We start from the raw sequence: 12,633 nt of genomic DNA, 5'->3' as shown, positions 1-12,633 counted from the left end.
TCGCCGCGCACCTTCACCTGCGCCGCCCGCGCTCCAGCCCGCAGGCAGCTCCAGCCCGGGACGCCGAGGCAGAGCCCCGCTGCCGTTGCTCCCCGGGGCCCGCGGGGAGCTAGAAGAGCCAACATGCTGGCCGCGTGCGGAGCCGCCTTCCTCCTCATGCACCTGGGCTTGCCGCCGTGGCTGGGGGTCGGCGCCCAGGCCACCCCCCAGGGTAAGCGGGCTCGGGCCGGGTCCCTCATTCGCGGAGCCCGCCGTCCAGCGCCGCGCTGCTCAGCTCTTGGCTCCGGGGGCCTCGCTCAACACCCCTGTCCCTCTGGGGTCCGAGTCAAAGCACGTTGTGATTGGAAGCTGTGACTTGAGGATAGTGTTTTCCGAGGTTAGGTTTTCCCGCGACAAGACTAATTCCCAAAACAATCGTTTTGGAGACGCAAACCTTGTTTTCAGTCTACGCGGGGTCGTGGGGTCTACTCAGAAGCTTATCACATAGCCTCAGACTGGAAACATGCCCTGTCTGGTGTAAGGTGAACTTGACTTGTGTCTGTGGGCTCCGCTTCTGTCACCCCTTGCCCCCTATATTCCACGAGGCAGCGCCGCGTCCCCTGGACAGCCCCAGGAAAGGTGCAGCGTTTCTCTACCCACCAGCCTTGTTTCAGCTGTAACTTTGCTTGTACGCCAAAGCCTCCTTTAGGAACTTGATTCCGTGATTCCTGGGACAAATAGAACTGGAGAGGCAGAGAAAATCGTCCTTTTCTCTGGGAAGAGGTAAAAATTTGATAATTTGAAAAGACACCTGGGTGATCTTCAAACCCCCTTGTGAGATGGGGTGAAAGTAATGGCTGGGCAGAAAGCACTTAAGCTAAAAGAAAATTTTTGTGAAGAGTAAAGAGAGAAAGTATTTAAGCAAGGAAAGATCTCCCAGGCTTTGGCTATCTAGTGCTGATCATCTGTTTGAAATTGGTGCCCAGGTTAATTTAATTACTAAAGAAAGACATCTGGAAGAGATACAGACTGTCTTTCTTCTTTTGTGCCTAAATCAGGTTTGTAAAAGGAGGCTTTACAATAAGTTGTAAATTCAGTTACAAGCTGACAGTTTAAAACATTGATCTTAGTATTTTCTTTCTTTTTTGAGTACCACTGTTGTAGATTTCACTTATTCGACCAAACCTACTAAAATAAGATAGTAAAAGTTGTTGTTCCTCACAAAGCCAGAATGAAGAATGCCGATAACGGCCATTCTCGACTCCCTTCCCTTGCCATGGCAGTAATCACCCAGTTGAGCTTTACATTTCACCAAATAACTCATTTTTTTCCAGATCAGGCAACCAAACTTGCTGTTAGTTTAGATTGAAATATTTGAAATGCTGTAGTCTGTATTTATTTGCTATGACTCTGCTTCTAATTGACTTTGCTACTAATTGATATATAGCATTAATTTCAGGTGTACAACATAGTGATCAGTTTATCCATCGTAATAAGAAGTAGACAATAATGTGAATTAACATCCTACACCATACATAGTTACAAAAACTTTTCTTGTGGTGAGAACTTTTAGGATCTACTTGTAACATCTCTCAAATATACAATACAATATTATAGTCATGCTGCACATTACATTACCATGAATTATTTGCTTTATAACTGGAAGTTTGTGCCTTTTTTAAGCTTTATGTATTTATGCGTTCAGAGCTGGGGTACAGGCCAGAGGTGCAGGGGCGGTAAGAGGATTCACCAGCAACAGAGTGGGGAGCAGAACAGGCAGATTGACTAAGTACACTGCTGATGGGAGCAGTGAGTGGAACAGAAGAGGTCTACCAAGCCATGTGGGTCACCTCCCTGGCCAGGGATTGAACTCATGCTGAAGTCACTGCTACGAGCTTCGTGGTGCTGTGCTTTACAGTGCTGTGCTTTAACCTGTTGTGCCACAGGAAAGGCCAGACGTTTGTGCCTTTTGATCCCCATTTTATGTCCCAGCAATCTGCTTGGTATTGTGGTTTTTTATCAATTCCACAAGTAAATGAGATCATATGGTATCTGTCTTGCTCTTTCCTACTTATTTCACATATCTCAATGCCCTCAAGGTACACCTACATTGTTGAAAGTGGCAAAATCTCATTCTTTTTTATGACTGAAAATAATTCCATTGTTTGTCGATAACACATCATCTTTATCCATTCATTCATCAGTGCACACTTAAGCTGTTTCCACGTATTGACTATTGTAAAATAATGCTTCACTTTTGAGCATTTCGGTTTTCTTTGGATTAAAAATAGATTCCACCCAGACATGCTATTGCTGGGTTATGTGGTAGTTCTATTTTTAATTATTTGAGGACCCTCCATGCTGTTTTTCATAGTAGCTGTCCCAATTTACATTCCCACAATGTACAGGGTTGCCTTTTCTTTACATTTGACAATTTATTCACAAAGACAATTTATTCACATGTCTGTTTGTACTTTTGGTAAGTTATTTTAACAGGTGTAAAGTGATGTCTCAACAAATCTAAACAGATTTGCATTCTCTTAAAGATTAGTGTTGTTGAGCATCTTTTCATGTTTCTGTTGACCATGTGTGTGTATTTGGGAGAAAAATGTTCAAGCCTGCTCATTTCTTTTCCTCAGATTGTTTTGCTGTTGATTTATATGAGTTCTTCATATTTTTTGGCTATTAACCCTTTATCAGATACTGATTTGCCAATGTTTTCTCTAATTCTGTAGGTCGTCTTTTTGTTTTGTTGATTTCCTTTACTGTGCAAGTTTTTAGTTTGATGTAGTCTCACTTTGGCTTTTTTGGAATTGCTTTTAAAATAACAGAGAAAGTTTTGTGTTTTGCTTTTTTAACACGGCTCACAAGTAGGCTTGAATTTGTGGGTATAATATTTTGTGTTGTATTCTTGACGTTGCAACTCACTGCTTTGTGGGTGCAAACAGGTACAAATTTTGCTTCTACATAGATCTGCCTGTCATATAGAGACTTGAACTCAGGCTATGATACCTATATTATCTGGTTAATTTAGTTGCTGTTGATCTGATTAAGCCATGTTTCTGATGGATTCTTTTATTGAGTTATTTAGCCTTTTAATTATCAGCTCAACTTGATAATTTGCTTATCTCCTTTCTGTTGAGTTTCAGTGCTAATCTTAAATTAGAAGGGATTTGATTTTCATACTGTGTAAGTTGTCATTGCAGTGGTAATTTCCACGCTAACACTAGAGGGCTGTGCTTAGATTCTAACATTACTAAAATATAGTAATGTGAATAAAAAATTTGTAATGTCTCATTTCCTTTTCAGAACACTCTCCAAACTCAGTACTAAGCCTAACTTTGCCTCTTGAAAGAGAAGCCTGTGGCTTAGATGAACCATACAGATTGAAATACGATAAATTTAGTTTCACTTAAATTATGTATGTTATCATAGTCAAACCAAGAATACCAAGACTTTAGTGTTTTAATGCAGTTCAAACCCACATCTCTTTTTGAAGGTGGCTTGTCTTGAGTGAGGCTTTTAAACATATTGCCTGGTTTTCCTTTGTCTTCCTCACTGGGGAAATATAAATTTTGCAATTCCCTTGAAATTTAAAAATTCATTTTCCCTCTGGAAGTACTGTAACAGTCTTCATGTTTGGGGAGTCTGTAGTGCTATAAATAACATAATAGATTTTCTGCTTTCCAACTCTTCTAATATTACAATAAGAATTGTGTGAGGTCCTCTGGTACATAGAAAAGAATACAGATTCAGAAAGAAGACAAGTGTGTGTTTTGAAAAAAGTAAACATTCTTGCATAACTGGGTTTTTGTCTTTTATAGCTTTTATTTATTTTATTATACTACAAAAGCAATACCTGTTCATTGTAAAAAAAAAAAAGACAGACAAAGCCAAAAAAAGGAAATTAATATCATATAATCTAGATACAGCCACTGTTCGTGTTAATATGTTGTGCTATCTTTCAAAATTTTTATGCGAATTTTCAAATGGAATGTTATATAATTTTATAACATTTTGTTCCATTTTATATATCATATATCTGCAATGACTTTATATATCATGAATATTTTTCCTCGTTAAGCTGCATTACCCTTCTTAATAGATTGTATTCCACTCTTTGGAAGGACCAAAATTTATTTCCAGGGCTCTAATAGAAGACACCATACTATGTTTATAGTACTCTGATATAATGTAAATTGTTGAATAATCACAGTGCATTGAGATGGCTAAACTCCCCTCCTCTCTGCGAGCCCTTCTTTCTCAGTTAAGGAGTTTTTCAGAACAAAGGGTGTTGCCATCAGAGCATCAGGTGTCCCACCTCCTGCAGATCCAATTTTCACATAATTCCTTCCTAGTAGAAGTTCTAGAAGTGCCACTTGGTAGTGAATATCTTTATATCTAAATTTAACATGTTATTCATTGGCTCCTCAGGATAAATTTCTGTAGGTAGAATTGCTAAATCAAAGAGTATGTGTGGCTTAGGGCTTTTGGTGCTGTTATTGAAACGGTCTTAGTGTGTTAACTAGTTTAGAGCATACCCATGGCCATTTGATGCCTGCAGGGTAAATGAAATGCTCCTGGCCTCTGGCCATCACCTGTGGCCTTGAATGCTCTTGCGAGCATGATGGGTGCGCGTTCCTGAGGGCGGACACCTGGAGGGTGGCGTGGGCTGCACAGCTGGACCTAGAGGCGGAGGCTCTGAGGCCGCATCACGCAGGCTATGGCGGAGAGGCAGGACCATGAGAGAACACCTGGAGAGCCCAAAAAAAGCTTACTGATTCGCTGGGGCTGGTGAGCCTTTTCCTTAAACCCTCACCAACAGCTGGGTATTATTGTATTTGTTTTTCCAACTTGATGGTGAAAAAGACACCTTAATGTTAAGCTAGCAATTCCTTCCTCTAATAGTTAAGCATAATGTGAATAGCATTGTGGGGGGAGGGGTGTGTACACGTGCTTATTTGCCATTGTACATTTTTTGTAAATTGCCTTTTCATGGTCTGCCTAGTTTTTTGTTAGGATGCTTATTTTATTAATTTGTAAGATCTCTATAAATTTAAGGGTACTATTACCCTTTTAGTAACTAGATTATTGTATCCAAGAGAGTTCTACAGTTGGAAATTCCCCCAGGCTAAGTTGTTCAAATGATATTTGCATAAACTAAAAGAATTACTAAGTAACTTCTAGTGTCTGTTTCACAAATTTGATAGTTGCCTTTAAATAACTCTGAACTACTGTCTCTCACAGCTTTCATAAATAATTGCAGTTTGAGAGACAGTGCTGCTGGGTTGATTAAAAGCAACTTGGGACCATAAGAAAAGCAATGCATTCTCCTTGCACTTTACACCTGCAATGTTTTTGCCAGTGGGCATTTTCAGAACCACTTCTTAAGCCAGTTGTAACATTTGAGGTTTGCAAATTTAGTCTTCTGGGGATGGACTGTAACCTAGTGATGTATAATGTGCTATGTTCTGTTTTCAAATATTTAGACATTGTAAATGAGAAGGACGGACGGAAAATTAGTGATGTGGGAAAATAATTATAATATTAGTTTACATTTCTTAATAGCTTACTGTCAAGTTGTACCCTTCATGTTTGTTAACCCAAGGGTCAGTCTTTTACTGATGATCCATTTCTTCTTCTTGTCTCTAGTCTTTGATCTTCTTCCCTCTGCCAGCCAGAGGTTGAACCCAGGTGTTCTGCAGCCGATCCTGACAGACCCCACCCTGAATGAGCTCTATGTGATCTCCACCTTCAAGCTGCAGACTAAAAGTTCAGCCACTATCTTCGGCCTTTACTCTTCAACAGACAACAGCAAATATTTTGAATTTACTGTGATGGGGCGACTAAACAAAGGTAAGCAACTCTGCATAAATCATTGTCTTAAAAACTCCCTTTCCTCTCACAGGATTTGAGGTCTGTTTTTCTTGCCGTGGTTCCCTTGTAATTTTATTCTCAATCACGGTTCACTTCAAATATGCCTATCTAGGGAAGGTGAGTTGATAATGGGAAAAAGAATGAAGAATTGTTTGTGGTCAACATGATATTCTGGATCCAGCTCTGGAAGAGACAGGGCACAGGGCAATCGGGCCACTGTCTTAGCTCTTGTTGCAATAGCAAGCGCTATAATCTGAATGGATCAAACAACAGAAACTTACTTCTCACAGTATTGGAAGCTGAGTGGTCCAAGATCAGTCTATAGATTTGGTTCCTGATAAGGGCCCAAGTCCTGACTTGTAGACAGCTACCTTCTTACTGCACCCATGGTCTTTCCTCGTAGGTATGCGGTAGAGACAGGGAAAGCTCTCTTTCTTCCTCTCCTAATGACACTGATCCCTTCATGGAGATCTCCATAAATCCACTTCCTAATACCATCACCTGACCATCATGAGGGTCAGGACTTCAACATAAGAATTTTGGGGAGACTTGAATATTCAACTCATAATAGCCACCATGTATGAATTTTGGGGATACTTGAATATTCAACCCATAAATAGCCACCACACCATTCTTACCTTCCCATGGAAGCATGTGACTTGGCAGGCGTGACACCTTAGCGCTGCGAGCAGATCTCCCTGGACTTGGTAGAGAGTGCTCCCCAACCAGAGACTAAATGAACGACTCTTTCTACTAGTTCATACCAGTTTCCATAGGTCTTTCACCTGTTTGCTTTCTCTGGTAATGTGTTTTCACTGCCAATGTGAGTAGTACACTCTATGAAACGACTCCCAGTGAAAACAGGTCACTATGTTTTCTCCTTCCCTCCCACCCATGTCCTGAGGGCAACGCCTGTTCCTGCTTATTGAGGAATGTGACAGATCTGTGTTTGTGCTGCCTCTTGCTTTTAATAAAAACAAAGGACCATTCCTTCTCCCTACATTTGATATTTATTTCAGGTTTTGTTTTTTGTTTCAAAAGATTGAGTTATTTATGCATACAGAACTGGGGTACAGGCCAGAGGTGCAGGGGAGGTGAGAGGACTCACCAGAGACAGAGTGGGGAGCAGAACAGGCCCACTGACAAGTGCACTGCCTAGGGAAGCAACGGGCGGGTCACCTCTGGGGCTGGAGATCGAAGTCGTGCTGCAGTGGCTTTAGCATCTTTTTAGTGCTGTGCTTTAACCGGCAGCGCCACCAGGGAGGGCCCTTGCTTTTTTTTTTTTTTTTTTAAACAAATTAGGAATGTCAGGCCTTGTCTTAGATTCTAATTATAATTGAACACTCAGGCCTGTAGGTGTTAGGAATTGAAATTAATTTTCATCCTTAGATTTCATAGGTCTGTAGCGTTAAAAAGGAAATGCGACTTTAACCCCTTCTTTTATGTCAAGTTCCACATTCTCTTTCCCTCTGTCTTTGCCTCAGCCCCTGGGGCTTTTTGAGGTTTCAGATAACAAGAGAAGTCTGGGTTCAGTAGATGATTCAACTATTCTTGCCTCTTCTGCCACATCTTCAGCCCCAATTAGAGTACCCATCTCTCTGCTTTACAACAAACAACCCCATTTCCACCTCACATCTATTGAAGGAATTGCTCATCAAACAGCTCCTCTTCATTGAAAGATCAGAATTTCACTAAACTGTTGCATTAGATAATTTTCTCCTAGCTCAATTAAATGACTAAAAGGCTCTTTACAGAGTGAAAAACTGCTTCAAGCTTTTTGCCCTCACTGAATCTCACCCTCTATTTCTAAATTAACCAGTGTATGAATCTGTGAAAATTTCCATGTAGCCTGAAAACACAAGGAAACATCTTCTCTTGAATTGATTCTTCCCTATGTACCATTACATAAACAGATATATGGGCTGGCAGATGGGTAGGAAAGAGGCTTGTTGATGTTCCTCTAAAGAATCACTAGTCTGAGTTTCAGCTGTGTGTACCAGCTGATCACCGTGTTAGAGAAGATGAAAGGGCAGGACATCTCCACATATCTAGTCTATTAGAAAAGATAAAGGGGCCCTTAGGAAATATGAAAGAACCCAGAGATGAAACTTCTGAGAAAACAAAGAAGGGTTTATATTACTATTACCAGTTGAAGAATTTAGCAAGGAGTAATTTCTCTGGAGTAGTGGGAAATAGATTTATTATCCCTGATGAATCTGAAAGTTCTTGAAGGAACATCATTCTATTCTGACTGGAACAATGAGAAGTCACTGGATCTTTTAGGTCCCAAGAAAAGACTTATTAGTATGTGGTAGTGAACCCCCTAGTGAGGTCTTTGGTGGTGGCCACGCAGCCTGACATGATTTATGGAGGGCACTGGGATAATTCTTTCCTTGGAAGTGGGCCCCAGTTACTAGTACCAGTCAAGGCTCAGCTGGTCGCCTCTTCTGTTGATTTGCATGGAGACAGTGAAGCAGAAGAAATCAACATGTAATTCTGCTGATCTAGAACACTTGAGTAGGAAACAGGACATGTGATTTGGGGAAAGTTGACCAGACAGAGAGCATTAAAAAGCAGGATTTGGTTGTCTGGGCTCTAGAGGAGCTTTTACAGTAGACAAAAGTATAGCTCGTGGAAACAACAAAATGAGTTTGCCAGTGAACTGTTTCTACTGTTATACTGTAAATCATCCTACCCATGGCTATCTCACTTCTGTTCACAAAGCATAACTCTGACCCCAGAGAGCTTAGTGGTTCAGCATTCCAAGCTGAATAACATACATGCTCCTCTGCTGAGTGCTCATGGCTTTCTACTTCATGACCCCAGCCAACCTTTCCAGCTTATCGTTCCTTCCAGTCCTACCTGCAAGCCGCACTTCAGCTAGGTGGACTAACTACCTGTCCTTTGACACACCTACACTGTCTATCCCATCCTTTCCCCTCTGCTCACCTGGTAAATGTCCTACATGATCTCCAGATACCAAGGCCTTTGCATGCAAGTGCCACTTCAAACTCCCTCAGACATCTTAGAACTTTATACCTCTGTGGAAGGCACTAGTCTTCATTTCCCTTGAACTTAAGTTACTTCTAGGTCTACCTGTGTGGTAATATACCTCAAGGCAGGACCTGAGGTATCTGCTGCAGCTCATAGCACGGTGCCTTTCCTTATACACAGAAGTGGCTCATGAACAGTTGAGCGAACTAAATGGAAATTCTGGGTGTACATAGTATCTGGGACATAGTGGTCTGTCTCATGTTCATTGTTGAATGAATGAATGAATTTTTAAGACTGGAAGAGGATATAAAAGAAATGTAGGTAGTAATTCTAACAGAAATGATCTCTATCAAATTATTAGTAATATAGGTGGTATAAACTTGATAGAAATAAACAGTCTACAGAAACTCTCTGGAGAGAGGATATGGTTGATTCTCACCTTGTATCTGGCATAACGACAGCTTTTTAGTTAGCATCTTGAATTTGAGACACAATTAAAAATCTTTGCCAACTGGATCACAGTAAATACAACTCTGAATCATGGAGTCTCACCTTCCTATCTCTGAAGTGGGAATGATAATAACAGGTTGATTGCAAAGACTGAATAATATAACCTGTAGTAACTTTTTTTAAACTGTGAAGTTCAATAAAAATTTCAAGTGTTTTTATCAGTCTACTATTTAGACAGCTGTCCTCCAGAGTTGATGATTTGGTGAACTCTTGATAAAACCTTCAGTTTTCAGAAAAGGTAAATGAGAAGAACTGTTACTTTAGTCTCCATTTGATCACCACAAAAGAATAGTGTGGTACTGTGAAATGAAGGAGAATTTGCAGTACTATGCAGGTTTTTCCTTCATTCTCCTCCCAATCTCCTCCTAGAGCAGATCTCCTCCCAGGGCTGCCCATCAGAAAAATACAGGCCTCTCTGTTAGCAGACCTGTCCCTAAAGGCCCAGCTTTTCCTGCCTGCTTTTGTCTGTGCAAGTATCCTTTACTCTTCTCTCCCTTTTTATTATAAACCTGACTTTGGATAGTAAAAAAAAAGAAAAAAAGAATTTGCAATAATGACTGAAGAATCCCCCAGGCTCCCAAGACTAGGCATAGGAACTACCAGATAGATTGGAGTGGTTGTTCTGAAGCCTGCAGGCTGAAGAGAAACACAGCTGGAGAAAGATGTGAGCATTTAAAAATCAGAATTCTGAGTCCCATGATGGAAGAAGAAAAATGAAGTGCCTCAAACATTAACAGTAATATTTAGGAAGCCTGTCCAGTGTACCAGGATTGTGCTAAAGGCTCAACACTTATTATTCCTTTGAATTTCACAATAGTCTTTTGAGGTACCCTTGAATGAGCTCAGTTTTGAAGTGGTCACATGCCACGGTGGAAAGAACTTCAGTGAACTTTAGGATAGACTCCCAGGTATTATTAAAGTATTTTGGAATTGCCTGGAGAAATATGGGATTATTTGAAGACAAATGGGTTTACTAAAAATAAGGCATGCCAGACTTTTTTTCATAAAGTTTCTAAGATGATGTGTTGGTAGAGGCTACATTTTTATTTAAGGCATTTGTGGAGTGAGATTTTAAGCTGGGTGACTTATAATGCTAATATCCTATGTCTCAGCTGAAGCTGGAGAGGTTCCATAGGTGCTTAATAAATTGCTTTACAACTTTTCTCCTGTGACATGACCTTGGGATTCTGTGTATAGTCACAGCTTTGCCAGCTACCAGAGAGTTGAGTGCACTGAATCTCGTAAGTTCTCAAAATATAAAACCTGCAGATATTTAATATAACATTGTTCTTCTCATGTGTGTTTACTCTGTAAACGTCACAGTTGAAACCTCTAAGAAATTTTCAAAACATATTGACTGCATTTATCATATCTGGGAGCCACCCAGTACTTTCAGAAAAAGCAGTTTGATGATTTATCTTTTATATATGCTTCCACAGACTACTGAAGTTACAAAGGCCTAGTGTATTGGTCATAAAGATAAATAAGCAAAGGCAAATAAGACTATCTATCACGAGAGACATAATGGCAAGAAGGCTTTTTTAATATACAATTATTTAAAAAGAGGAGGAAAGGTTGACAATGATGGCCTTCACCACATACTTAAAAGTGCCAGCTAGCAAAGCAGAAAGCCCAGATTACTTTCACAAATGTGTTGCCTTCAGGCCAGATCATTCTGAACTCTGTTGCCCAGGCAGGCAAAATATTATCATTTCTACTTCTTTAGGGCTGGCTTCATGCCTCCACATTCAACTATCATAATATTTTTGGCAACCAGGCCCACTTTTCAAAAAGTGGGAAATGGCTTTCCCAAGATAGCAATATTTCAAATCATCATTGCCTAGGTTGGGTTTTTTGGTGGTTTTTTTTTTGTTTGTTTTGTTTTTTAATCTCCTGCCAGTCACTGAGGTGGTGTTTAATAAGGCTAAGCAGTGTAGTTCCTGTGTCAGGCTTCTACTCAAGCCTTATAAATACAGTCTTAAAATCAGGCCCCAAATTGTCAGACATGCAGTGATGCTAAGTTTAAAAGGTAATAAGTCAGTATTTATAAATAAACAAACTTATAAGTACTGCCACACTTTTTTTAGGATTGTAAGTTTAAAAAATCAACTATTTTTTCACTCAAATAGTTGTACTTGGTGTTCTCAGATGTTATAGTACACAAGAAAATTGATTTTTTAAAAAAAGGCCCCTGGTTTACTGTAGTAGAAAAAATAAACAGTATATATATATATAATATATATATTGATACCCATATTTGTGTAGAAATGTATAGTTTGTGTTTTTTTATTTGACTTACATTGAAAGTAAGATGAAGTAGAAAAGACGCATTATTAACTCCATCTAATAGTTCAAGAGATACGGGCATCACAAAATTGACAGACCCAGGGTCATGCAGCTATGAAGTATCTGAGCCATGACTAGAACCTGAGTCCTGGAAAAATAAACTTCAAGAAGTCCTAGGAAAGTGATAGAGGGTAGAATGGGAGAGGCAGAGGACAAGGAGGACCAGGGAATATGCTTCATTTCAAGTGTGTCTTGGCTTCAAATGTGTCTTGGCTTCAAATGTAGTGATGATGGAGCAAGGAGAGCGACTGAGAACAGAACAATCTACACAAAGAAAAGATGAGGGAGACTGGAGAAAACATTTGCTTGGCTGGGCATCAGAAGCATGGAGGGTGAGGAAGGTGGCAGGAAGGTAGGGGCCTGGCCCAGGATAAGGAGTTTGGACTTTCTTTAGGCACCCATTGGGCACTATTGAAGGGTCTCATTTGCTTGTTTGTGTCTTAGTTTGAGAAGACAGTTAGTTGGTGGAACAGTATTTCTTGAAGCTCAAGATATTAGTACAGAAAAACCATGCAGAAAAACACTTCAGGAGGAAGATGAGTTGGGAATCTGGCAGAGAAACCCAGAGGGAACGGAGTAGAGGCAGCAACGCCTTTTGGACATCTATAGTCTTAAAGTCCTAATCAGATGTGCTGACCCTGTGGGAAAATCAGGCCCAAATAACCAAGCCACTTTGTTAAAGCTAGTGGTGAGGGGTGAGCAAGCAAGAGAACTGAAAATGCCGCAGCTGGAGAAACATGTTGTGTTACCCAGTGACTGATTTCCTGAGTGCAGTGCTCCCCTGTGTGGGGATGGGCAGAGGTGTGGTGGACCCAGGGGAAGACCACACCTTCCAGTGGGCTGACTGTCAGGTCTCCTGCAGGGGAAATGGCTGTCTCAGCTTGTGTTGTAGTGTTCTGTCAAACCCCACCCCCAGGCTCGCGTGTG

At 40.5% G+C, this 12,633-nt stretch overlaps 1 protein-coding gene across 1 annotated transcript in view; it reads left to right on the top strand.

The window, feature by feature from the left end:
* The first annotated feature begins 123 nt into the window (after positions 1-123).
* THBS4 (thrombospondin 4) overlaps positions 124-12,633 on the top strand; it is a 41,522-nt gene continuing 29,012 nt past the window's right edge. The window contains exons 1-2 of the mRNA XM_004678174.2: positions 124-211; positions 5,632-5,835. Of these exons, the coding sequence (XP_004678231.1) occupies positions 124-211; positions 5,632-5,835 (292 nt within the window). The remainder of the gene's footprint in view (positions 212-5,631; positions 5,836-12,633) is intronic.

Source organism: Condylura cristata, unplaced genomic scaffold (assembly GCF_000260355.1).
Source record: "Condylura cristata isolate star-nosed mole 26May11 unplaced genomic scaffold, ConCri1.0 scaffold00007, whole genome shotgun sequence".
NCBI classification, from domain to species: domain Eukaryota; kingdom Metazoa; phylum Chordata; class Mammalia; order Eulipotyphla; family Talpidae; genus Condylura; species Condylura cristata.
The sequence above is the reverse complement of the archived record's forward strand: the minus strand, read 5'-3'. Positions and strand labels throughout refer to the sequence as shown.